At 40.5% G+C, this 25,599-nt stretch overlaps 1 protein-coding gene across 1 annotated transcript in view; it reads left to right on the forward strand.

Annotated features, from left to right (window-relative positions):
• The window catches only part of FMN2 (formin 2), a gene marked incomplete at both ends in the record, with an annotated part of 267,482 nt that extends 264,693 nt beyond the window's left edge, over window positions 1-2,789 (forward strand). Inside the window, 2 exons of the mRNA XM_079711279.1 lie at window positions 1,394-1,475; window positions 2,763-2,789. Coding sequence (XP_079567405.1) covers window positions 1,394-1,475; window positions 2,763-2,789 — 109 coding nt within the window. The remainder of the gene's footprint in view (window positions 1-1,393; window positions 1,476-2,762) is intronic.
• Between the last annotated feature and the right edge of the window lie 22,810 nt (window positions 2,790-25,599).

Consider the following 25,599-nt stretch of genomic DNA (forward strand, 5'->3'; position numbering starts at 1 on the left):
GTCTTCTAAACTGTCATCATTTTCTGGAATTACTGACATTAGCAAGTCAGCAGGCATTTTACATCCAAAAGGAGTTACTTTGATCTGTTACCCTTTGCTGTGAGCTGTAACAGTAACCTCATAGCTGCTGTACTCCATGATTTGTTTCCTTCTGTTGTTTAAAAACAGGGGTTCTTCTATCATTAGAAATTTTACCATCAGGCTCAAGAAATATATTTAAAACTCATTTCTTTCAGGAAACAGGTTTCAAGATCTAAGTCTTTTATTAAGATAAGTCACGGCCTTTTCAGTTTCTCCAGAAATATTCTATTTTTAATTCCCGAGGAAAACCACAGTAATAAAAACAAATTAACCTAATAGGTTATTTTCTTTCTTATGGCACCTATTTTTATTAATAGAATTCCAGTTTACAGATTTCTTACTATTTGTTTAGTTAAAGCAATCATTGGTAACATTTTACAGTATTTTATAAAGAACTTTTTTATATATATATAAATATGTCTGTTTATAAAGTCATGGACTGATTTTTTTTTAGCATCCTTATAGGAATATAATTGTGTTACTCTAAAGAACTTTTAAAGTAAAACTTTTTGGACCTTTGCAGCAGCTCTGTGTGATCTTCTTAGTGATGCTCTTCTGCATTATCGAGCCCATGTCCTTCCTAAGGGACACAGAGGGCAGAGCGAGCAGACGTTACCCAGCGTCAGACAGCAGAGCCAGACTTGCTGCACGACCTCCCTCCCCATGACGTCCTCTTTTAACTGTTCCTCTGGTAAACTCAATACTGTTTTCCTTTGGAGCGTGTGTTTAAAAAGAAATCCTAGACGCGTTCAAACATTACTGCTCACTCTCTATTTTCTGCTTTCCAATGGCTCATTCCCATGCTTGATGAAGCTCAATTTTTAAAAAACCACCCCAAGTATTCATTGCACAGACTTCCATGCCTGGGGAAACGCTATATGGAAACTGAACCTGAGACTGTTTTAAATAAACATATGAGTTTTTATATGGTACTGCTTATTTAATTATTTAATGCTTCTGATTTATGTAATAGTGGCAGCCCCATTTATGTAATGGAGCCAAGCTCAGCACCCTCACCTGAAAATGAAGGATATTTCTTTACTTTCCTTCTGAATGTAAGACTCCGTTAGTATAGGATAAAGTGTAACCTAAAAATATAAATGTGCTGTATTCTATTCCATTCCACATCCTTTGATTCCAAGTTAAGAACCACTAGGTGAATTCGCCTCTAGCTCTAACATTCTGTTTTTAAATCAAATATCGGGTGACATTGTGGTATGTGGTATTTTTCTCTAATAAATCACCTGCTATAGGTGGATTGTAGTGAGCTTTCTAAATCTTTGCTTAATTGTGTGTTTTCTCCCCCACCCAGAGTAAAAGAAGCTGAAGAGGTGTGTAGGCAGAAAAAGGGAAAATCACTTTATAAAATAAAACCAAGGCATGACTCTGGAATTGTAAGTATTTATTCTGTTTTTTTAACTTGTGATTTTGTTTGGCTTTTAAGCACTCTTTTCTCAATATATACGAATTTATCTAATAATATTTTAATTATTTTCCTCTTAAGTTTGAACAAATAATGAGCCTCTGACTTAAAGAATCTCCTTTTCCTTCTGCCTTTAATCAGGCCCCAAAGGCTAAAAGAATCTCAGGGTTCAGCATTCAAAGACTAACAATTAAGATAAATCCACTGAGGGGGTGCACGTATGTGTGTGGGGTTGCTGGCAGAGTTGGGGGCCATCGTTCACTTTCCTCATCACACACGGGTCACAGCACAACTGTTGTAATTGGATGAGCACCCTTGGGATCTAACACATGAAATGCCAGGTGCAGTGTTGTCCTTTGCCGGGACCAGGGCTCAGGCTCTGCGGAGTCGGCTGCCCAGCAGCTGTCAGCTCACAGCCTGAGTGTAACAAGCCAAGGTGTTCCCTCTTTGTCCGCTCTCCCCTTGAAAATAAAACGCCAAGTTGTGCCCCCAGAGAGGAAAGGGTGGTGGAAATGACGAGTTTTCCCTTGTGATACTGTCAATGTTTTGTTGAGTGTTCGAGGGGTTGTCATTTGACCTCACAGTGTAAGTAAATGACGATGTTTTAGGCCTTAAAATAAGAGCAGTTTGAATTGAGTTAGTCTAATATAGTCTAAGTGGAAGATATTCAAATAAACCAAATTGGAATACAATTAACCAGCTTTATTTAGAAAAAGTTAGAAATTATATCTTCATTTAAAAGATATTTTCCTTTCAGTTTCTCTGTATAAAAATCTTATGTAACAACAAGTATTATATTATGGTTTGGTTTTTTGATGAAAGTACAGTCTTAAAGTACATGTATAGGATGAGCAGGAAGTTATTTATTAACCACAATTACGGTATTATAAGGATAGAAGAGAGTTAAATCACATTAACCATGAGATGAAGCCTCGATTCAATTTTCATATTTATGTATTTGCACACATAAATATGAGAAAGTGAGAAAGGTGAGCTGATATTCTTTCATGTCGATTAGAAGCTAAATTTTCAAAACTTTTTTTTCTCAAAAACATTCATTGATTTGTCTTAGTGAAAATTCTAAAAGATAAAACAGATTCTACTTCTATTTTTTTCCTTTATGACCTTGTGTATCTTAACCTTTTTTCAGAGAATTTGATCCAAATGAAAAGACCTTGTTTGGGCTATTCTAAACGCCATACATTTTTTAAAGTTCTTCCTTCCAACTATAACTCTTCCCTGGTGCATTTATTTTCAGAAAGCGAAAATAAGCATGAAAACCTGAACAACGAAAAGCAGAAAGAAAATGAGTCCCTGCAGCCACTTCCACAGAATTCAGCCGACCTGAGGGCAGGAAGGAAACTCATCATTTTGATCACTTTTCTTCTTGGCCTCTTGCATAATCTTTGTGTTTTCCAGATAGTTCACTGATTGTTGAATTCTACTGTATACTAAAAAAAAAAAAAAAAAAAAAGCAAAAGCAGTAGGCCAGTGGAGAATGTGACACCTTTTCTTTTTGTAAAAGTTTATGGTATTTTACCAATAGACCAAAACAGCATGTGTAAGAGGCAGTATCTGCATTAATTCTGAACATGCTAAACAGTAACCTCCAATTTACTGACGTGCAAATAGCCCTGTCACAGTGAAACACGTTCCTTTCTACTGACGACCAGTACTCCACATCACTGCATTTAGAGTTATGGTTAAAATGTTATTTCTAGTGAATTGTTTGTATCAGTTTCACATCTACATATAAATTTTCTATTTTGAAATCGAAGTACCATTTATATATGTCATAGTCAAGGCTTTCCCAGCTCTTGGGTTGGTTTCTGTAACTATATATTTGTGAAAGAAGATTATCATTTTTTTTTACTCATCAGATAATGAATAGAAAAGAATATAGCAAAAGGAAATCCCTTCCTATAAATCATTTAAAATAGGCAGGAATCAGAAATGAGGGTGTTTATCAACTATGTCCTTTGGGACCTTACATAAAGCCAATCTGCAGCAAAGGTCAATTAAACCAAAGTTGTGCCTCTCTGTACTTTTACCATTGCCCTTCACAAAGAAAATGACACAATACTTTTAAGGAATTTAAATAAATGATGCTCATAAAATTGCCAAACATGACTAACTGTTGGCAAAAAAAGAGTAACTTTTAGATGGATTGGCATCTACCTAGAACTTGTTACTTAAACCCAGCTGCCTGAATATTGTGACCTGATTGGGGTTGTCTTTATGTGTTAATGGCAGTTGATTAAAAACTATGAAATGAGTATGCAAGGATTTATGATCTAAAGGAGCCTAGGAAAAGATTTTATTTTAGATTGAGAGGAAAAAAGTAAATCTTCCACTCTCTCTGAAAGTATTTTAAAGTCAGCTCCTGATGCATTGTGATGGTTTTGTCTAACATTAATAGATATTTTTAAAAATTCCTTTAATGATATGTTTTGGGGTACAGCTGTGAATAAAGGGGAGAGTGTGTTGCTAATGTAAACCAATTATGGAATCAACTTAAAAAGAAACTCTGAATCATAACTATGTTTGTATTTATGTAGAGTACGGTCCTTAGCTTTCAGTCTGTAGTCGACATGCACAGACACAGTAGTGGCTCTCGGGTTGCTGTTCTGCTGTTCTCCTGTCTCCTTCGGCCCCTCCATGTGTACATGACTTTCTTCAATGATATAATAGGGCATTTAACAGAGATCGCTATGTGCAATACTGTATTTAGTGTTTCTATTTTAATTTTTCTAGGATGTTAATTTATATGAAAATAAAATGAATAATAAAAGAGTTGTGTGCCTATTGTGTATGTATCACCTAAAGATACTTGCAAAATACTTACCATGGGGGCGGAATTAAGGTAGATCGTCCATGTCTGAAGATCTTTTTTTATTATTATTAATTTTTTAAAAATAAATCTATTTTATTTATTTTTATTTTTGGCTGTGTTGGGTCTTCGTTACTGCGCGTGGGCTTTCTCTAGTTGCGGCGAGTGGGGCTACTCTTCGTTACGGTGTGCAGGCTTCTCATTGTGGTGGCTTCTTTTGTTGCAGAGCACGGGCTCTAGGCGCACGGGCTTCAGTAGTAGTGGCACATGGGCTCAGTAGTTGTGGCTCGCAGGCTCTAGAGCACAGACTCAGTAGTTGTGGCAGACAGGCTTAGTTGCTCCATGGCATGTGGGATATTCCCAGGCCAGGGCTCATGTTCCCTGCATTGGCAGGCGGATTCTTAACCACTACGCCACCAGGGAAGCCCCCTATTATTAATTTTTATTGGAGTATGGTTGCTTTACAATGTTGTGTTAGCCTCCACTACACACAAAAAAATTGAATCAGCCATACACATAAAGATATCCCCTCCCTTTTGGACTTCCCTCCCATTTAAGTTACCACAGTGCATTAGGTAGAGTTCCCTGTGCTATACAGTATGTTCCCATCAGTTGTCTATTTTATACATACTATCAATAATGTATATGTGTCAATCCCAGTCTCCCAACTCTTCCCAACCCACCCCTTTCCCCCTTGGTATCAATGCATTTGTTCTCTACATCTGTGTCTCTATTTCTGCTTTGCAAATAAGATCATCTATACCATCTTTCTAGATTCCACATATATGTGTTATTATACGATATTTGCTTTTCTCTTTCTGACATACTTCACTCTGTATGACACTCTCTAGGTCCATCCACGTCTCTGCAAATGACCCAACTTCATTCCTTTTTATGGCTGAGTAATATTCCATTGTATGTACGTACTACGTCTTCTTTATTCATTACTCTGTTGATGGACATTTAGGTTGCTTCAGTGACCTAGCTATTGTAAATAGTGAGGCTATGAACATTGGGGTGCATGTGTTTTGTTTGTTTGTTTGTTTTTCCAAAAAATAATTTTATAATCTGGGAATACACCTAGTTTGTCAAATAGTGCAAAAGAAAATTAAATTTATAAATATAATTGTATCTGAAAAATTCCTGACTGTAAATCCAGAGAAGGCACAATATAAAGGAAGTGATAAAATAATCAAATCAATTCTAGCATCCTTGAAGCAACCTGAATATTGATTAACTGTTATTGATAATTTAAAATCCAATGGTATATTTTTTCATATCTGGGAGTTTATATTAAAGATAAATCATATTTTTGGCTAAATTAGCAAGGAGGTAATGATCTTTCCTTAATGAAATACATCAGCTCACATCTTGAGTCTTCTGAAAGCTTTCTTAGACTACACAATTTAACATTTCCTCAGACTGTGGTTATACAAAATGAAATAGCTATCTTAAAATCATCTGCTTATTTTTCCTGAAGTAGACATTCAAAACAGGATAATTTAATGGATTTGAGGTTTGTGGGTTTTGAGCCTCAACTGTGTCTTGGCACTCAACATTAAATCAGTTAATTACCAGACTGCCATCTCATTTTACAATGACCTTAAAGTCTCCAGTGAACAGTTAGTGCTCTAGTGGTTTGGAATGTAGGTGAAATGAAGTGAAATTCTATTGAACTTACCTACATGTAAAATCAACATTATTTTCCTCTTAGCTTTGTTTCAGGTACAATAGTGAAAGTCAGCAGATTATTTTTTTTACCCCATAAGGTAGCAGTCCTCACCATTGCTATGAGGGAAGTGTGTCCAAGGGCATCAACCACCTAAGGAAGCCCAGGGCCAAAACTGAGGGTCTTACTTTCAGGTTTTTTTTTTTTAATTAGTTTCTGCTTTATAACAAAGTGAATCAGTCATACATATACATCTGTTCCCACATCCCTTCCCTCATGCATCTCCCTCCCTCCCACCCTCCCCATCCCACCCCTCCAGGCGGTCACAAAGCACCGAGCTGATCTCCCTGTGCTCTGCGGCTGCTTCCCACTATCTATCTACCTTACGTTTGGTAGTGTATATATGTCCATGCCTCTCTTTCGCTTTGTCACAGCTTACCCTTCCCCCTCCCCATATCCTCAGGTCCATTCTCAAGTAGGTCTGTGTCTTTATTCCCGTTTTACCCCTAGGTTCTTCATGACATTTTTTTTTTAATTCCATATATATGTGTTAGCATACAGTATTTGTCTTTCTCTTTCTGACTTACTTCACTCTGTATGACAGACTCTAGGTCTATCCACCTCATTACAAATAGCTCAGTTTCGTTTCTTTTTATGGCTGAGTAATATTCCATTGTATATATGTGCCACATCTTCTTTATCCATTCATCCGATGATGGACACTTAGGTTGTTTCCAGCTCCGGGCTATTGTGAATAGAGCTGCAATGAACATTTTGGTACATGTCTCTTTTTGAATTATGGTTTTCTCAAGGTATATGCCTAGTAGTGGGATTGCTGGATCATATGGTAGTTCTATTTTTAGTTTTTTAAGGAACCTCCATACTGTTCTCCATAGTGGCTGTACCAATTCACATTCCCACCAGCAGTGCAAGAGTGTTCCCTTTTCTCCACACCCTCTCCAGCATTTATTGTTTCTAGATTTCTTGATGATGGCCATTCTGACTGGTGTGAGATGATATCTCATTGTAGTTTTGATTTGCATTTCTCTAATGATTAATGATGTTGAGCATTCTTTCATGTGTTTGTTGGCAGTCTGTATATCTTCTTTGGAGAAATGCCTATTTAAGTCTTCTGCCCATTTTTGGATTGGGTTGTTTGTTTTTTTGCTATTGAGCTGCATGAGCTGTTTATAAATTTTGGAGATTAATCCTTTGTCATTTGCTTCATTTGCAAATATTTTCTCCCATTCTGAGGGTTGTCTTTTGGTCTTCTTTATGGTTTCCTTTGCTGTGCAAAAGCTTTGAAGTTTCATTAGGTCCCATTTGTTTATCTTTGTTTTTATTTCCATTTCTCTAGGAGGTGGGTCCGAAAGGATCTTGCTGTGATTTATGTCATAGAGTGTTCTGCCTATGTTTTCCTCTAAGAGTTTGATAGTTTCTGGCCTTACATTTAGGTCTTTAATCCATTTTGAGCTTATTTTTGTGTATGGTGTTAGGGAATGATCTAATCTCATACTTTTACATGTCCCTGTCCAGTTTTCCCAGCACCACTTATTGAAGAGGCTGTCCTTTCTCCACTGTACATTCCTGCCTCCTTTATCAAAGATAAGTTGACCATATGTGCATGGGTTTATCTCTGGGCTTTCTATCCTGTTCCATTGATCTATCTTTCTGTTTTTGTGCCAGTACCACACTGTCTTGATTACTGTAGCTTTGTAGTATAGTCTGAAGTCAGGGAGCCTGATTCCTCCAGCTCCGTTTTTCGTTCTCAAGATTGCTTTGGCTATTCGGGGTCTTTTGTTTCTCCAAACAAATTTTGAAATTTCTTGTTCTAGTTCTGTGAAAAATGCCAGTGGTAGTTTGATAGGGATTGCATTGAATCTGTAGATTGCTTTGGGTAGTAGAGTCATTTTCACAATATTGATTCTTCCAATCCAGGAGCATGGTATATCTCTCCATCTATTTGTATCATCTTTAATTTCTTTCATCAGTGTCTTATAATTTTCTGCATACAGGTCTTTTGTCTCCTTAGGTAGGTTTATTCCTAGATATTTTATTCTTTTTGTTGCAATGGTAAATGGGAGTGTTTTCTTGATTTCATTTTCAGATTTTTCATCATTAGTGTACAGGAATGCCAGAGATTTCTGTGCATTAATTTTGTATCCTGCTACTTTACCAAATTCATTGATTAGCTCTAGTAGCTTTCTGGTAGCATCTTTAGGATTCTCTATGTATAGTATCATGTCATCTGCAAACAGTGACAGCTTTACTTCTTCTTTTCCAATTTGGATTCCTTTTATTTCCTTTTCTTCTCTGATTGCTGTGGCTAAAACTTCCAAAACTAAGTTGAATAAGAGTGGTGAGAGTGGGCAGCCTTGTCTTGTTCCTGATCTTAGTGGAAATGGTTTCAGTTTTTCACCATTGAGGACAATGTTGGCTGTGGGTTTGTCATATATGGCCTTTATTATGTTGAGGAAAGTTCCCTCTATGCCTACTTTCTGCAGGGTTTTTATCATAAATGGGTGTTGAATTTTGTCGAAAGCTTTCTCTGCATCTATTGAGATGATCATACGGTTTTTCTCCTTCAACTTGTTAATATGGTGTATCACGTTGATTGATTTGCATATATTGAAGAATCCTTGCATTCCTGGAATAAACCCCACTTGATCATGGTGTATGATCCTTTTAATGTGCTGTTGGATTCTGTTTGCTAGTATTTTGTTGAGGATTTTTGCATCTATGTTCATCAGTGATATTGGCTTGTAGTTTTCTTTCTTTGTGACATCCTTGCCTGGTTTTGGTATCAAGGTGATGGTGGCCTCGTAGAATGAGTTTGGGAGTGTTCCTTCCTCTGAAATTGTTTGGAAGAGTTTGAGAAGGATGGGTGTTAGCTGTTCTCTAAATGTTTGGTAGAATTTGCCTGTGAAGCCATCTGGTCCTGGGCTTTTGTTTGTTGGAAGATTTTTAATCACAGGTTCAATTTCAGTGCTTCTGATTGGTCTATTCATATTTTCTATTTCTTCCTGATTCAGTCTTGGCAGGTTGTGCATTTCTAAGAATTTTTCCATTTCTTCCAGGTTGTCCATTTTATTGGCATAGAGTTGCTTGTAGTAATCTCTCATGATCTTTTGTATTTCTGCAGTGTCAGTTGTTACTTCTCCTTTTTCATTTCTAATTCTATTGATTTGAGTCTTCTCCCTTTTTTTCTTGATGAGTCTGGCTAATGGTTTGTCTATTTTGTTTATCTTCTCAAAGAACCAGCTTTTAGTTTTATTGATCTTTGCTATTGTTTCCTTCATTTCTTTTTCATTTATTTCTGATCTGATCTTTATGATTTCTTTCCTTCTGCTAGCTTTAGGGGTTTTTTGTTCTTCTTTCTCTAATTGCTTTAGGTGCAGGGTCAGGTTGTTTGCTCGAGATGTTTCCTGTTTCTTAAGGTGGGATTGTATTGCTATAAACTTCCCCCTTAGAACTGCTTTTGCTGCGTCCCATAGGTTTTGGGTCGTCGTGTCTCCATTGTCATTTGTTTCTAGGTATTTTTTAATTTCCTCTTTGATTTCTTCAGTGATCACTTCGTTATTGAGTAGTGTATTGTTTAGCCTCCATGTGTTTGTATTTTTTACAGATCTTTTCCTGTAATTGATGTCTAGTCTCATAGCATTGTGGTCGGAAAATATACTTGATACAATTTCAATTTTCTTAAATTTACCAAGGCTTGATTTGTGACCCAAGATATGATCTATCCTGGAGAATGTTCCATGTGCACTTGAGAAAAATGTGTATTCTGTTGTTTTTGGATGGAATGTCCTATAAATATCAATTAAGTCCATCTTGTTTAATGTATCATTTAAAGCTTGTGTTTCCTTATTTATTTTCATTTTGGATGATCTGTCCATTGGTGAAAGTGGGGTGTTAAAGTCCCCTACTATGATTGTGTTACTGTCAATTTCCCCTTTTATGGCTGTTAGTATTTGCCTTGTGTATTGAGGTGCTCCTATGTTGGGTGCATAAATATTTACAATTGTTATATCTTCTTCTTGGATCGATCCCTTGATCATTATGTAGTGTCCTTCTTTGTCTCTTCTAATAGTCTTTATTTTAAAGTCTATTTTGTCTGATATAAGAATTGCTACTCCAGCTTTCTTTTGATTTCCATTTGCATGGAATATCTTTTTCCATCCCCTTACTTTCAATCTGTATGTGTCTCTAGGTCTGAAGTGGGTCTCTTGTAGACAGCATATATATGGGTCTTGTTTTTGTATCCATTCAGCCACTCTGTGTCTTTTGGTGGGAGCATTTAGTCCATTTACATTTAAGGTAATTATTGATATGTATGTTTCTATTCCCATTTCCTTAATTGCTTTGGGTTCGTTATTGTAGGTATATTCCTTCTGTTGTGTTTCTTGCCTAGAGAAGTTCCTTTAGCATTTGTTGTAAAGCTGGTTTGGTGGTGCTGAACTCTCTCAGCTTTTGCTTGTCTGTAAACGTTTTAATTTCTGCATCAAATCTGAATGAGATCCTTGCTGGGTAGAGTAATCTTGGTTGCAGGTTTCTCTCCTTCATCACTTTAATTATGTCCTGCCACTCCCTTCTGGCTTGTAGAGTTTCTGCTGAGAGATCAGTTGTTAACCTGATGGGGATTCCCTTGTGTGTTATTTGTTTTTTTTTCCCTTGCTGCTTTTAATATGATTTCTTTGTGTTTAATTTTTGACAGTTTGATTAATATGTGTCTTGGCGTATTTCTCCTTGGATTTATTCTGTATGGGACTCTCTGTGCCTCCTGGACTTGATTAACTATTTCCTTTCCCGTATTAGGGAAGTTTTCAACTATAATCTCTTCAAATATTTTCTCAGTCCCTTTCTTTTTCTCTTCTTCTTCTGGAGCCCCTATAATTCGAATGTTGGTGCGTTTAATGTTGTCCCAGAGGTCTCTGAGACTGTCCTCTGTTCTTTTCATTCTCTTTTCTTTATTTTGCTCTGCATCAGTTATTTCCACTATTTTATCTTCCACCTCACTTATCCGTTCTTCTGTCTCAGTTATTCTGCTATTGATCCCATCTAGAGTATTTTTCATTTCATTTATTGTGTTTTTAATCGATGCTTGATTCATCTTTAGTTCTTCTAGGTCCTTGTTAACTGTTTCTTGCATTTTTTCTATTCTCTTTCCAAGATTTTGGATCTTGGAAATAGAATCTTGGATCATCTTTACTATCATTATTCTGAATTCTTTTTCAGGTAGACTGCCTATTACCTCTTCATTTGTTAGGTCTGGTAGGTTTTTATCTTGCTCCTTCTCCTGCTGTGTGATTTTCTGTCTTCTCATTTTGCTTATGTTACTGTGTTTTGGGTCTCCTTTTTGCAGGCTGCAGATTCGTAGTTCCTGTTGTTTTTGGTGTCTGTCCCCAGTATCCAAGGTTGTTTCAGTAGGTTGTGTAGGCTTCCTGGTGGGGGGGGACTAGAGCCTGTGTTCTGGTGGTTGAGGCTCGATCTTGTCTTTCTGGTGGACAGGTCCACGTCTGGTGGTGTGTTTTGGGGTGCCTGTGGCCTTATTATGTTTTTAGGCAGTCTCTCTGTTAATGGGTGGAATTGTGGTCCTGCCTTGCTAGTTGCTTGGCATAGGGTGACCAGCACTGTAGTTTGCTGGTCGTTGACTGAAGCTGGGTGCTGGTGTTGAGATGGAGATCTCTGGGAGATTTTCGCTGCTTGATATTATGTGGAGCTGGGAGGTCTCTTGTGGACCCGTGTCCTGAAGTTGGCTCTCCCACTTCAGAGGCACAGCACTGACTCCTGGCTGCAGCACCAAGAGCCTTTCATCTACCTGGCTCAGAATAAAAGGGAGAAAAAGTAGAAAGAAAGAATTAGTAGAAGAAAGAGAGAGAGAAAGAAAGAAAGGAAGAAGGAAAGAAAGGAAGAAAGGAAGGAAGAAAGGGAGGGAGGGAGGAAGGATGGAAAGAAAGAGAAAGAAAGGAGGGAGAGGGAGGAATGAAAGAAAAAGGAAGAGTGAATGGAAGAAGCCAGGGAGGGAGGGAGGGAGGAAAGAAAGAAAGAAAGACAGGAGGGAGGGAGGGAGGAAGGAAAGAAAAAGAAAGTGAAAGGAAGAGGGGTGGGAGGGAGGGAGGAAGGAAAGAAAGACAGGAGGGAGGGAGGGAGGGAGGAAGGAAAGAAAAAGAGTGAAAGGAAGAGGGGTGGGAGGGAGGGAGGAAGGAAAGAAAGACAGGAGGGAGGGAGGAAGGAAAGAAAGACAGGAGGGAGGGAGGGAGGGAGGAAGGAAAGAAAGAGAGAAAGAAGGAAAGGAGGGGCGGAGGGAGGGAGGGACGAAGGGAAGGTAGGAAAAAAAGAAAGAGCAGGTAAAGTAAAATAGAATAAAGTATGAAATATAGTAGCGTTATTAAAATTTAAAAGTAATTATTGAAAAAAAACGGACCGATAGAACCCTGGGACATATGGTGGAAGCAAAGCTATACAGAGAGAATCTTACACAGAAGAATACACATACACATTCACAAAAAGAGAGCAGGGGGAAAAATCAAAAATCGTGCTAAGTCCACCTCCTCAATTTGGGTTACTTCGTTGTAAAAAGAGGAAAAGGGCGAGAAGTCTGAAATCTTGCTAAGTCCACCTCCTTAATTTGGGATAATTCGTTGTAAAAAGAGGAAAAGGGGGGAAAGTCTTAAATCTTGTCCTCAAAGTCCACTTCCTCAATTTGGGATGATTCGCTGTCTATTCATGCACTCCACAGACGCAGGGCACATCAAGTGGACCGTGGAGCTTTAATCCGCTGCCTCCGAGGCTGCACAGAGACATTTCCCTGTCTCTTCTCTGCTCTCACAGCTCCCAGGTCTCAGCCTTGGACCGGCCCCGCCTCTGCGCGTAGGTCGCCCGAGGGCGTCCGTTCTTCGCTCAGATAGGACGGGTTTAAAGGAGCCGCTGATGGGGGGGCTCTGGCTCACTCAGGCAGAGGGGAGGGAGGGGCGCGCAGAGTGGGGCGGGCCTGCGGCGGCAGAGGCCGGCGTGACGTTGCACCAGACGGAGGCGCTCCGTGCGCTTTCCCGGGAAAGCCGTCCCTGGGTTCCGGGACCCCGGCAGTGGCGGGGTGCACAGGCCCCCCGGAAGGCGGGGCGGACAGTGACCCGCGCTCGCACACAGGCCCCGCGGCGGCGGCAGCAGCAGCAGCCCCAGCGTCCCACGCCCGTCTCCGGGGTCCGCGCCTTTAGCCGCGGCTCGCGCCCGTCTCCGGCGCTTCCCAAAGCAGCCCTCTCAATGCCCTCTCCTCGCGCACCAGGAAACAAAAGGGAAGAAAAAGCCTCTTGCCTCTTCAGCAGCTCCAGACCCTTTCCCTGGACTCCCTCCGGGCTAGCCGCGGTGCACTAACCCCCTCAGGCTCTCTTCCTGCCGCCAGCCGCAGTCCTCTCCCTGCGCTCCGACTGAAAGCCGATACCCGAGCCTCAGCTCCCAGCCCCGCCCGCCCCGGCGGCCGAGCAGACAAGCCTCTCGGGCTGGTGTGTGCCTGAGGGCACCGATCCTCTGTGCCGGAATCTCTCCGCTTTGCCCTCCACACCCCTGTTGCTGTGCTCTCCTCCGCTACTCCGAAGCTTTCCCCCTCTGCCACCTGCAGTCTCCGCCCGCGAAGGGGCTTGTAGTGTGTGGAAACCTTTCCTCCTTCACGGCTCCCTCCCACTGGTGCAGGTCCCGTCCCTATCCTTTTGTCTCTGTTTATTCTTTTTTCTTTTGCCCTATCTAGGTATGTGGGGAGTTTCTTGCCTTTTGGGGGGTCTGAGGTCTTCTGTCAGCGTTCAGTAGGTGTTCTGTAGGAGTTGTTCCATGTGTAGATGAATTTCTGATGTATCTGTGGGGAGGAAGGTGATCTCCGCGTCTTACTCTTCCGCCATCTTCCCAGGGTCTTCGCATGTGTTTTTTTGAATTATGGTTTTCTCTGGGTATATGCCCAACAGTGGGATTGTTGGGTCATATGGTAGTTCTATTTCTAGTTTTTTAAGGAAACTCCATACTGTTCTCCATAGTGGCTGTATCAATTTACATTTCCACCAACAGTGCAGGAGGGTTCCCTTTTCTACACACCCTCTCCAACATTTATTGTTTCTAGATTTTTTGTTGATGGCCATTCTGACTGGTGTGAGGTGATACCTCATTGTAGTTTTGATTTGCATTTCTCTAATAATTAGTTATGTTGAGCATCTTTTCATGTGTTTGTTGGCCATCTGTATGTCTTCTTTGGAAAAATGTCTATTTAGGTCTTGAAGATCTTTAACGTTTCTTATTTCAGGCTTAACAGTTGATAGTAGTGAAGTATTTAATGAATTTTGGTTTTTAGAGATAACAATCATTGTGCTAAATCCAAACATTTTTTTAAAATTTCCTTATGCAATTTTAAGGAAGAAGTATTTCCCACTTATGGACACCAGTGTATTAATATCTGAGAAGTCTTTTTTCTAAAAGTTAGAAATTATATGCAAAAATTCATCTGATACAGATTAAGTGGTGACGGGTTATTGGAAAACAATAAGGCAGAGGACATTTTGGTGCAAAGAGATGGATGTAGACAGGGAAATAGAAAGAATAAAAAGGAAGCATTATGCTAATGGAAAAGCATGAAAAGACTTTCTTCATAAATAATCTTTGCATTTAGGTCTGATCTAATTTTTCATCACCTGTACACTGGCTTGTCATCTCCTTTGTGCCAAGGCCTGGTGCTAACTAATAACTGACATTTTAAAAGGAAAATGTGGAGGGAGGGTGAAATGGGTAAAATGCCAACTGTATAATGATGGACAGAATCTAAACTTTTGGCGGTGAGCAGGCTGTAGTGTGTACAGAAGTCGACATACAGTGTACACATGAGAGTTATGTAATATTATAAATCAGTGTTAGCACAATAAAAAATAATTTAAAAAACTATAAAGGAAAAGAACTAAATGTCAAGTTGAGGGAAAAACGTGTAAAGCAACAATTAAAACTCATTGTAATGCCCAGTTCAAAGAGTGCAGAGTGCTAAATGCAGAGGGATGAGGAAGAGGTGAGTGCAGGGGAGAAGAGGAGGCCCTGTAGGCGCCGGGAGCCTCACTTCTCTCAGACCTGCAACCAGGCGAGACTCAGGAGCAGGGCACAGAGGGGAAAGGACGGCCAGAGATGTCGCCTGAGCCGCAGAAAGGGACTTTGTGCTGGGAGCTAAGGTAAGTTTATTACGGCTCGGGGGCTGGATGCCCGGGGTCCCGGGCGGGGCGGGCAGCGGCGCTGACGTCACCCAGGAGCCTGTTTCAAGGGAGGTCTTAAACGTTCCAAATGGGCGTTTGGCGGACGTGAGGCGACGTTTCTAAGGAAGGGAAGGGCTGAGGAAAAAGCTTGGAAAACGGAAGCCGAAGAGACCGCGTGGAAGAGCCGGCCCCGCAGAGAACGGGAGGCGGCGAGGGGCCGAGGCCGAAGGCTTCCACCACGCCGGCGTCGCGCAGCGGAGCCAGGGGACCAGCCTGCACTGGCGACCGGACCCGGTTCCGGTGACCTGGCCCCCCCCTGCGCCGGCGTGGGGGCGCGGCGGAAACCGGAGTGAAGAACGGCGCGGGGAGGCCTGAGACGCGCCTCCGTGAGGGCCGGGAACCGGGGCGGGTCACGGTGGCAGGCCGGCCTCTGGGCTGTTACTCGAGCCTGGCTCCGAGCATCAGTGAGGCGGCACGGGAACGGCGACCCTCGGGTTCCTGCAGAACCGCCCCTGCCGCGCCCTCCAAGAAAAGCAGCTGGCGGTCTTTACCCCTTAACCGGCTTCATTTCTTCTCAGCGCCCATCACCGCCTGACTGACGTCATGCAGTTGTAGTGGGGGCGGGGCCGGCGCGAGCTGTAGCCATTGGCCGGCGCCGCGGGCCCCATCCCTCCCCCTTCTGTATAGAAGGAGCCCCAGCTGGGACTAAGGGGAGACAGCTGTCTGAAGTGCTGATCGGCCATCTTCTCGGTGGGCTAGCTTTCCGATTAAAGTCGTTATTCCTTCTTCCAGCAACTCGTCTCGGGGAGTATTGGCCCTTCATGCAGGAGCAGAAGGAGCTTGGGCTCGGTAACGTCCTGTTCCTCTGGTCTGTGCACCTGCTTTGTTGGCCAGTTCTATACTGTTTTGGTGACCGTTGCTTGGCAACACTGTCTGAAGTAAGAGCGTGAGATGCTTCCAGCCTGTTCTCCTTTCTGAGAATCACTTTGGCTATTTGGGGTCCTTTGTGTTTCCACACAAATATTAAGAGCATTTGCTCTATTTTTGTGAAAAATACCGTTGGAAGTTAGGCAGAGATTGCATTCACAGTGTACATTGCTTTGGGAAGAATGGACATTTTAAAAATACGAGTTCTTCCATTCCATGAGCATGGGATATCTTTCCGTTTATTTGTGTCTTCTTCATTTTCTTCATCAACGTCTGGAAGTGTTCAGTGTGCAGGTCTTTCAACTCCTTGGTTAAATGTATTCCTTGTATTTTGTTCTTTTTGATGCTGTTGTCGATTGGATTGTTTACGTTCTCTTTCTGATGGTTTGTTTTTTGTGTTTAGAAGAGAAATTGATTTTTGTGTATTGATTTCGTAACTTTACTGAATTCATGTATTAGACTAATGGTGTTTTGATGGAATGATATAGAAAATTGGGACTCCTCAAAAATCCCACTATTTCTATCACATCCAGGTCATCCATAACATGGAAGACATAGTGGCTCCTACTAGCATCTAACAGAGTGCCTGTCAATTCCTTGTGGGCTCATACGGGGGCGATTAGGTTCACGACTTCGTGTGAAGTGGATCTGGGTAACAAGGCTTGGCCTCTATAAGGAAGTGTGACATTTTCTCTGCTTTTCTGGTGTGGGATTGACACGGTGTTTTGGAAAGTGAGTTACTATCCAGTAATTTCAAACATACAGAAAACTTGCAATAGCAGAGCGAAGTCCTGTATATCTGCATGCTCAGATTTCCCAGCTGTCCTTGCTTTACTGCACTTGCCACTTCACACAAAATACTCCAGTGCATTTTACCCCAAACAGGGCCACTCTTCTAGGGAACCAACATGTAACCTCCAAATGAGGAAATTATGATGGTTTCCATGTTACAGTCCAATCCACAGGCCCACTTCAAATTTCACCAGCTGCTCCAACTCTAGGGAAATATCTTTTCCCATTCTGATCCAGTTTTATTTTCCTGGAACTATGACTGATACTTTCCCTCATTTTCACAACCTTGATGGATTTAAAGCACACAAGATGAGTATGATCTGAGCGACCTTTTCTGTATTGTCACATGTATCAGTACTTCATTCATTGTGTGCATGTATGTGTGTGTGATTAACTATACAGATCATTTACCATTTAAGCCATTTTAAGTACACCATTCTATAGTATTAACCACACTCACATTTTTGTACAAATATCTTCCCCATCCGTATTCAGAACTTTTCTATTTTCACCAGTGAATCTGTGTACTCATTAAAGACAAATTCCCCTCAGTCCCTGGCAAACACATTCTACTTTCTGCCTTTGAATTTGACTTCTACGGGTACTTCATATAAGTGGAATCATGTCATTTTGTTCTGTTTGTGACAGGGTTTTTCACTTATAATGACTTCAAGGTTCATGTATGTAGTAGCGCGTGTCAGAATGTCCTCCGTTTTTCAGCCTGAATTCCATTCGTCTGTGTGTATACAACCACATTTAGTTTATCCACTCATCCATCATTGGACAGTTGGGTTGCTTGCACCTTTTGCTATTGTGATGAATGCTGATCTGAAGATGTGTATACCCATATCTGTTCCAGTCCCTGCTTTCAATCTTTTAGGTGTATACACTGATGTGGAATTGGTGGATCATAGGTTAATTCTATGTTGAAGTTTTTGAGGAAGAGGAACACTGTTTTCCATAGAGGCTGCACCATTTCACTTGATTCCTTTTATGGCAGAATAATAGGACAGTTTATGGATCAACGCTATGTTGTTTATCCATTTACCCATCGGTGGGCATTTGCACCATTTCTACATTTTGTCTCTTGTGAACAGCACAGCTATCAATATACATGTACACCTGTTTTCAATTCTTTGGGGTATATATCTAGGAGTGGAGTTGTTGAGCTGTATTGTAATTGTATATTCACATCGTAAACATAGGTTGCATCCTTTTCAATTTCCACAAGTAGTGTTTAAAGTTTCCAACTTCTCTGCATTGTTGTCAACATTTGTTATTTTTATACTTATTTTTTAAATTAATTAATTATATTTTTGGGTCCATTGGATCTTCGATGCTACACGCAGGCCCTCTCCAGTTGTGGCAAACGGGGGCCACTCTTCATTGCGGTGCGCGAGCCTCTCACTGCGGTGGTTTCTCTTGTTGCAGAGCACAAGCTCCAGGCACGCGGGCTTCAGTAGCTGTGGCATGCGGGCTTCAACAGTTGTGGCTCGCGGGCTCTAGAGCACAGGCTCAGTAGTTGTGGTGAATGGGCTTAGTTGCTCCGTGGCATGTGGGGTCTTCCCAGACCAGGGATCGACCCCGTGTCCCCTGCATTGGCAGGCGGATGCTTAACCACTGTGCCACCAGGGAAGTTCCAACATTTGTTATTTTTAAATTTTCTTGATAATAACCATTTTAGAGTGTGTGAGGAGTTATTGCATTGTGGTTTTAATTTGCATTTCCCTCCTATCTTGTCAACTGCTTGGTGACCATTTGAATGTCTTGTGTGGAGAAGAGTTGATTTGAGTTCTTTGTCCATATCTAAAATTGGGTTGTCAGTCTGTGTTGGTGAGTGGTAAAAGTTCTTGATATATACTAAGTAAAAACTCATCAGATATATAATGTGGAAATATTTTCTTCCATTCCGTGGGCTGTCTTTTCACTTTCTGTATTGCATCTTCTGATGCACAAAGATTTTTAATTTTGAGGACATCCAATTTTGTTTTTTTCATTTTGTTGCTTGTGCCTTGCTGTCAGATCTAAGGAACCATTGCTAAATCCAAGGTTAGGAAGGTTTATCCCCAAGTTTTATTGGAGAGTTTATGCAGTTGTGCCTCGGTGTCTGTAGGGGACTGGTTCCAGGACACCGTGCAGATACCAAAATTCACAGATGCTCAAGTCTCTTATAATAAATGGTATGGTATTTGCAAATAACCTGGGCACATCTTCCTGTATACTTTAAATCATCTCTAGATTACTTATAATAACTAATACAATATAAATGCTGTATAAATGTTGTAAATACAATATAAATGCTATGTAAATAGTTGCTGGTTTGTGGCAAATTCAAGTTTTTCTTTTTGAAACACTTTCATACATATTTTTCTTATATTTTTGATCTGGAGTTGGTTGAATCCATGGATGTGGAACCTGTGGATACAAGGGGCTGACTGAAATTTTACTTTTGACATTTAAGCCTTTTATGTATTTTGAGATAATTTTTAGTATGTGGCATGAGGTAAGGGTCCAGTTTCATTCTGCTGCATGTGGATAGCCAATTGCCTAGCAGCACCATTTGTTGAAAGCACCATTTCCCCCCAATTTGGTGCTGTGGACTGTTGTGTAAAGTCAGTTCATCATAGATGGATAGTGTATTTCTGGGATCTCCATTCAATTCCATCTGTCTATATGTTTTTATTTGTTGTTGTTGTTTTGGCCACACCACGCAGCTTGTAGGATCTTAGTTCCCGGACCAGGGATTGAACCCGTGCCCTTGCAGTGGAAGCACGGAGTCTTAACCACTGGACCACCAGGGAAGTCCGCATCCGTCTATATGTATATCTTCATGCCAGCATCACAGTGTGTTCCCACACAGTGGGGAAGTGTGCACCTCCAACTTTGATTTCCTTTGCAGAAATTGTCTTGGCTCTTTGGGGTCTCTTGAAATCCCATATTTTGGGGTGTCCTATTCTGCTCCCCTTCACATGGTGTACCCCAATTTGCTTATGCATTCATCTGAAGACATCCTGACTCCTTTAAGGTTTAGACATTATGAATAGAGTTCCTTGCATAATAACGTCCTTGTTTCTGTTTGGATATAGTTTAGTAGTGCCATTGTGTGAAAACTGGAGGCATGATGGGTGGATCTTAAGGTGTGAAAATTGTTTGGCTTGGAAAATACTGCCAAGCTGTATCTCAAGAGGCCGTGTGTGCATTCCATCAGCAATGGAGAGTTGCTGTTGTTCCTCACCCTCCAGTCATCTCTATCGTCATTGTGGGAGGAGCTTAGCAGTTCTAATTGGGATGTAGAGCTGTCTTGTTGTTTTACTTTGTGAGTCCCTGATGGTATATGGTGCTGATCCTATTTTTGTCCACTTATTATCTGTATATCTTCTCTGACCAGGTGTCTGTTTCGATCTTTACCCAGTTTTTTATGCAGCTGTTTGTTTTATAGTTCTTTGTGTAATGTGAGTACAAATTCTTTATCAGATATGTGTTTTGTAAATATTTCTCTCTCAGTTTTTTTGCTTGTCTTTTGGTTTTCTGAATAAGATATTTTACCAAGTAGAAATTTTTTAATTTTATAAAGTACATGTTACTAATTTTTTTATTTTTGTGTGTGGGCTGTGTATGTTGTGTGTTAAAAGTCAAAGCTCATGATCTATGTGACCAAACCCGTGGCCATGTAGGTTTTCTTCTGTTTTTTTTTTTACATTGTTTGTAGTTTCCTATTTTAAATTTGCCTGTGGACAATGTTGAATGACTTTTGGTGTAAGTTGTAAAGTTTGTGTCTACATTCAGTTCATTGCATATGGTTTCTAATTGTTCTATAACTATTTTTCTAGAAGTCTGGGGATCTTTGCCTGCATCTGTTTGGATTTCCAAAACGTAGTTATTTCAGCAGGACGGCCAGCAGGGATCTAGGCCTCCACTGAACTGTGGGCAGGTGCAGCCTGCATTTCACAGTTAGCAGCCAGAGGGCGACAAGCCCGCCTCTCTTTCCAGGGCAGTGCCTGTCTGTTCTGCCCGCAGTCTTGGCCCTGTGCACAGCTGACAGGAGCCTGGTCTCCTCAGGACCTACCCGGGATTTGGCCTTGGGACAACTTGGGGCTGCGTTCACACTAAGAGGAACTCATTTTCCTCAGGACCAGCTGGGAGGGGCCTCCATGGGAAGAAAAAATGAGGAAAAAGTGGGGAGAAGTTTCTTATGTGTGGCTGACTGCTGGGAGGGGGTCCGTCTTCAGCGGAAAATTGTGGGTTTTAGTGAGTTTTGTGTGCAGTGTTGATGGTGTCCAGTGTCCTTCTTTGGCTTGTGGTGTTCTGTTTTCCAGGTGATTTACTGAGGGGACTGTCCTTTCCCAGGTGTATGTCCTTTGCAGCTTTGTCATCAGCTAACTCACCACATGTGTATAGGTTTATTCCTGCATTCTGTCTTCTATTCCTCTGGCCCATGTGCCTCTTTTTGTGCCATTTCAACATGGTTTGCTTATGTAGCTTCGCAATATGGTTTAAGTCATGCAATGAGTTTCCTCCAGCTGCTGTTCTCCTTTCTCAGGATCCCCTTGGCTGTTTGGGATCCTATGTGGTTCCATACAAATGTCAGGATTGTTTGTTCAGTTTCTGTGAAAAATGCCATTGGAATTTTGGTTGTAATTGCATTGAATGCATGTACTGTTTTGGGTAGAATGAACACTTCATCACTACCACTTCTTTGCATCCATGAGCACAGGATCTCTTTCCATTTATCCGAGTCTTCAATTTCCTCATCAATGTCTCAACGATTTCAGTGTGCAGATATTTCACATCTTTGGATACATTTATTCCTAGGTGTTTTTTTCTTTTGATGTTATTGTAAATGGGATTGTCTTCTTAACTTCTCTCTCTGATGGTTCATTATTAGTGTATATGAACACGACTGAAGTTTGTGTGTTGATTTTGTATCCTGCAGCTTTACTGAATTAATTTATTAGTTCTAAGAGCTTTTTGGTGCTTTGATGTGGAAACCAGGAACTAGAAACCCCGCTATTTCTACCACATCCAGGTCATCCATAACACCCAAGACATGATGGCTCCTAATAGAATCTTCCCACAGTTTCCCTTAAAAACAGGTGAAACCCTACAAGAGTGACTTGCATCATCACTTTGGGTGAGCAGGATCTGGGTAGGGCTTGGCCTCTGTAACCAAGTTTGATGTCTTCTCGACTTTTCTGTTCTTGTGTTGACATGGTTGTTTTGAGAAGTATTTTATTTCCCAGTCATTTCAAACGTACAGAAAATTTTCAACAGCAGTACTCAAAGTACTCACATTTGCCCCTTCACACAAAATACTCCAGTGTGTTTTTACCCCAAACAAGGACACTCTCCCAGGGAACCAGCACATAACCCCCAAATGAGGATCACTACAGTTTTTTATAATAATCCAATCTACATGTCCACTTCAACTTTCACCAGCTGCCCCAACGCTATGGAAGTGCCTTTTTTCATTCTGACTTAGTTTTCCTTCTTTCTTTCTTTCTTTCTTTCTCTCTTTCTTTTTTTCTGGAACTCTGACTGAGACTCTCCCTCATATTCAAAATCTTGATGGATTTAAAGCACAAGATAAGCATGTGATCTGGGTGGCATTTCCTGTGTGGCTTCTTTCACTTAGAGCATTGTCAGTGTTCATCAATGTTGTAGCATGAATTAATCCTTCAGTTTTTTCATCGTGATTAAAAACACATAACGTAACACTTACCAATCAAACCGTGGCTTTAACTACACCTGCACTGTTATCAAAATATCCTCCCTATCCCTCTCCGGGACTTTTTCATTTTCCCAAGTGAGACTGTATCCATTAACCACTGAGTCCCCACAGCTCCTCACAACCACATTCTTTCTGTCTATGCATTTGACTCGCTTGGATACGATATGTAAGTGGAATCATTGAATTTGTTCTTCTCTGACCAAATTATTTCACTTAGTAGAGTAAATTCAAGGTTCAACCACATTGTAGCATGTGTCAGAATGTCCTTAGTTACCAAGGCTAAATAATATCTTCTTGTGTATGTACCACATTCTGTTTATCCATGTATCTGTCTGTGGACGCTTGAGGGTTTTCCAGCCTTTGTTATTGTTGATGATACTGGTATGAATATGAGTGTACAAATATCTGTTCCAGTCCCTGCTTTCAAATGTTTTGAGTTAATACCCTGAAGTAGAATTGACAGATCATACGTTATCTCTGTGTCTAACTTTTTGAGGAGCTGCCAAACTGTTTTCCACAGTGGCTGCACCATTTTACTTTATTGGTGTACATGGCAGACTAATATGGCAGTTCATGGATGTGCTGCATTTTGTTAATATATACACCTGTTGATGGGCCTTTTAACTATTTTGACCTTGTGGCTATTGTGAACAGTGCTGCCGTGAATATTCGTGTACAAGTTTTTGTTTGAACACCTGTTTTCAATCCTTGAGGGTCTAACACCAGGAGTGGAGTTGCTGAACCAAATTGTACTGTACATTTATATTTTTGAGGAAGTGTCAAAGTATTGTACACATAGGCTACACCACTTTCCATTTCCACAAGCAATGTTTAAAAATTCCATTTGCTCTACATTGTTGCCAATATTCGGTATTTTGAATTTTTCTTTTTTTTAATGTTGCTAAAGATTTTTAATAACAAAAAATACTGGCAAACAAATTTTCAAATCATATAGAAAGTGTTGACACAAACAAGAAGGAAGATTAAAAAATAGAAGCTCTATAAAAATCTAGGACAAAAATGCCATCTTCAGAAATCTTTGATATCATTACTGCTGTAAACATTGATACATGCCTACTCAGACTCTTTTAATCTATTACTTAGAAAGAAATTTTATTTTATTTATTTTTAAAATATTTATTGGAGTATAATTGCTTTACAATGGTGCATTAGTTTCTGGTTTATAACAAAGTGAATCAGTCATACGTATACATATATCCCCATATCCCCTCCCTCTTGCATCTCCCTCCCACTCTCCCTATCCCACCCCTCTAGGTGGTCACAAAGCACCGAGCTGATCTCCATGTGCTATGCGGGTGCATCCCACTAGCTATCTATTTTACATTTGGTAGTGTATATAAGTCCATGCCACTCTCTCACTTCATCCCAGTTTACACTTCCCCCTCCCAGTGTCCTCATGTCCATTCTCTATGTCTGCGTCTTTATTCCTGTCCTGCCCCTAGGATCTTCAGAACCTTTTTTTTTCTTTTTAGATTCCATATATATGTGTTAGCATACGGTATTTGTTTTTCTCTTTCTGACTTACTTCACTCTGTAGGACAGTCTATAGTTACATCCACCTTATTACAAATAACTCAATTTCGTTTCTTTTTATGGCTGAATAATATTCCATTGTATATATGTGGAATATTATCCATTCATCTGTCAATGGACACTTAGGTTGGTTCCATGTCCTGGCTATTGTAAATAGAGCTGCAATGAACACTGTGGTACATGACTCTTTTTGAATTACGGTTTTCTCAGGGTATATGGCCAGTAGTGGGATGGCTGGGTCGTATGGTAGTTCTATTTTTAGCTTTTTAAGGAACTGCCATACTGTTCTCCGTAGTGGCTGTATCAATTTACATTCCCACCAACAGTGCAAGAGGGTTCCCTTTTCTCCACACCCTCTCCAGCATTTATTGTTTGTAGATTTCTTAATGATGGCCATTCTGACTGGTGTGAGGTGATACTTCATTGTAGTTTTGATTTGCATTTCTCTAATGATTAGGGATGTTGAGCATCTTTTCAAGTGTTTGTTGGCAATCTGTATATCTTCTTTGGAGAAAAGTCTATTTAGATCTTCTGCTCATTGTTGGATTGGGTAGTTTGTTTTCTGATATTGAACTGAATGAGATGCTTGTAAATTTTGGAGATTAATCCTTTGTCAGTTTCTTCAAATATTTTCTCCCATTCTGAGGGTTGTCTTTTCCTCTTGTTTATGGTTTCCTTTGCTCTGCAAATGCTTTTAAGTTTCATTAGGTATCATTTGTTTATTTTTGTTTTCATTTCCATTTCTCTACGAGGTGGGTCACAAAGGATCTTGCTGTGATTTATGTCAGAGTGTTCTGCATCTGTTTTCCACCAAGAGTTTTATAGTGTCTGGCCTTACATTTAGGCCTTTAATCCATTTTGAGTTTATTTTTGTGTACAGTGTTAGGGAGTGTTCTAATTTCATTCTTTTACATGTAGCTGTCAAGTTTTCCCAGCACCACTTACTGAAGGGGCTGTCTTTTCTCCATTGTATAATCTTGCCTCCTTTATCAAAAATAAGGTGACCATAGCTGCGTGGGTTTATCTCTGGGCTTTCTATCCTGTTCCGTTGATCTATATTTCTGTTTTTGTGCCAGTACCATACCGTCTTGGTTACTGTAGGTTTGTAGTAGAGTCTGAAGGCTGGGAGCCTGATTCCTCCAGCTCCGGTTATCTTTCTCAAGATTGTTTTTGGCTATTCGGAGTTTTCTGTGTTTCCATACAAATAGTGAAGTTTTTTGTTCTAGTTCCGTGGAAAATACTATTGGTAGTTTGACAGGTATTGCAGTCTGTAGATTGCTTTGAGTCTGTAGATTGCCTTGAGTAGTAGAGTCATTTTCACAATGTTGATTTTTCCAATTCAAGAACATGGTATATCTCTCCATTTGTTTGTATCATCTTTAA

Source organism: Hyperoodon ampullatus, assembly GCF_949752795.1.
Source record: "Hyperoodon ampullatus genome assembly, chromosome: 1".
In the NCBI taxonomy this organism is placed as follows: Eukaryota; Metazoa; Chordata; class Mammalia; order Artiodactyla; family Ziphiidae; genus Hyperoodon; species Hyperoodon ampullatus.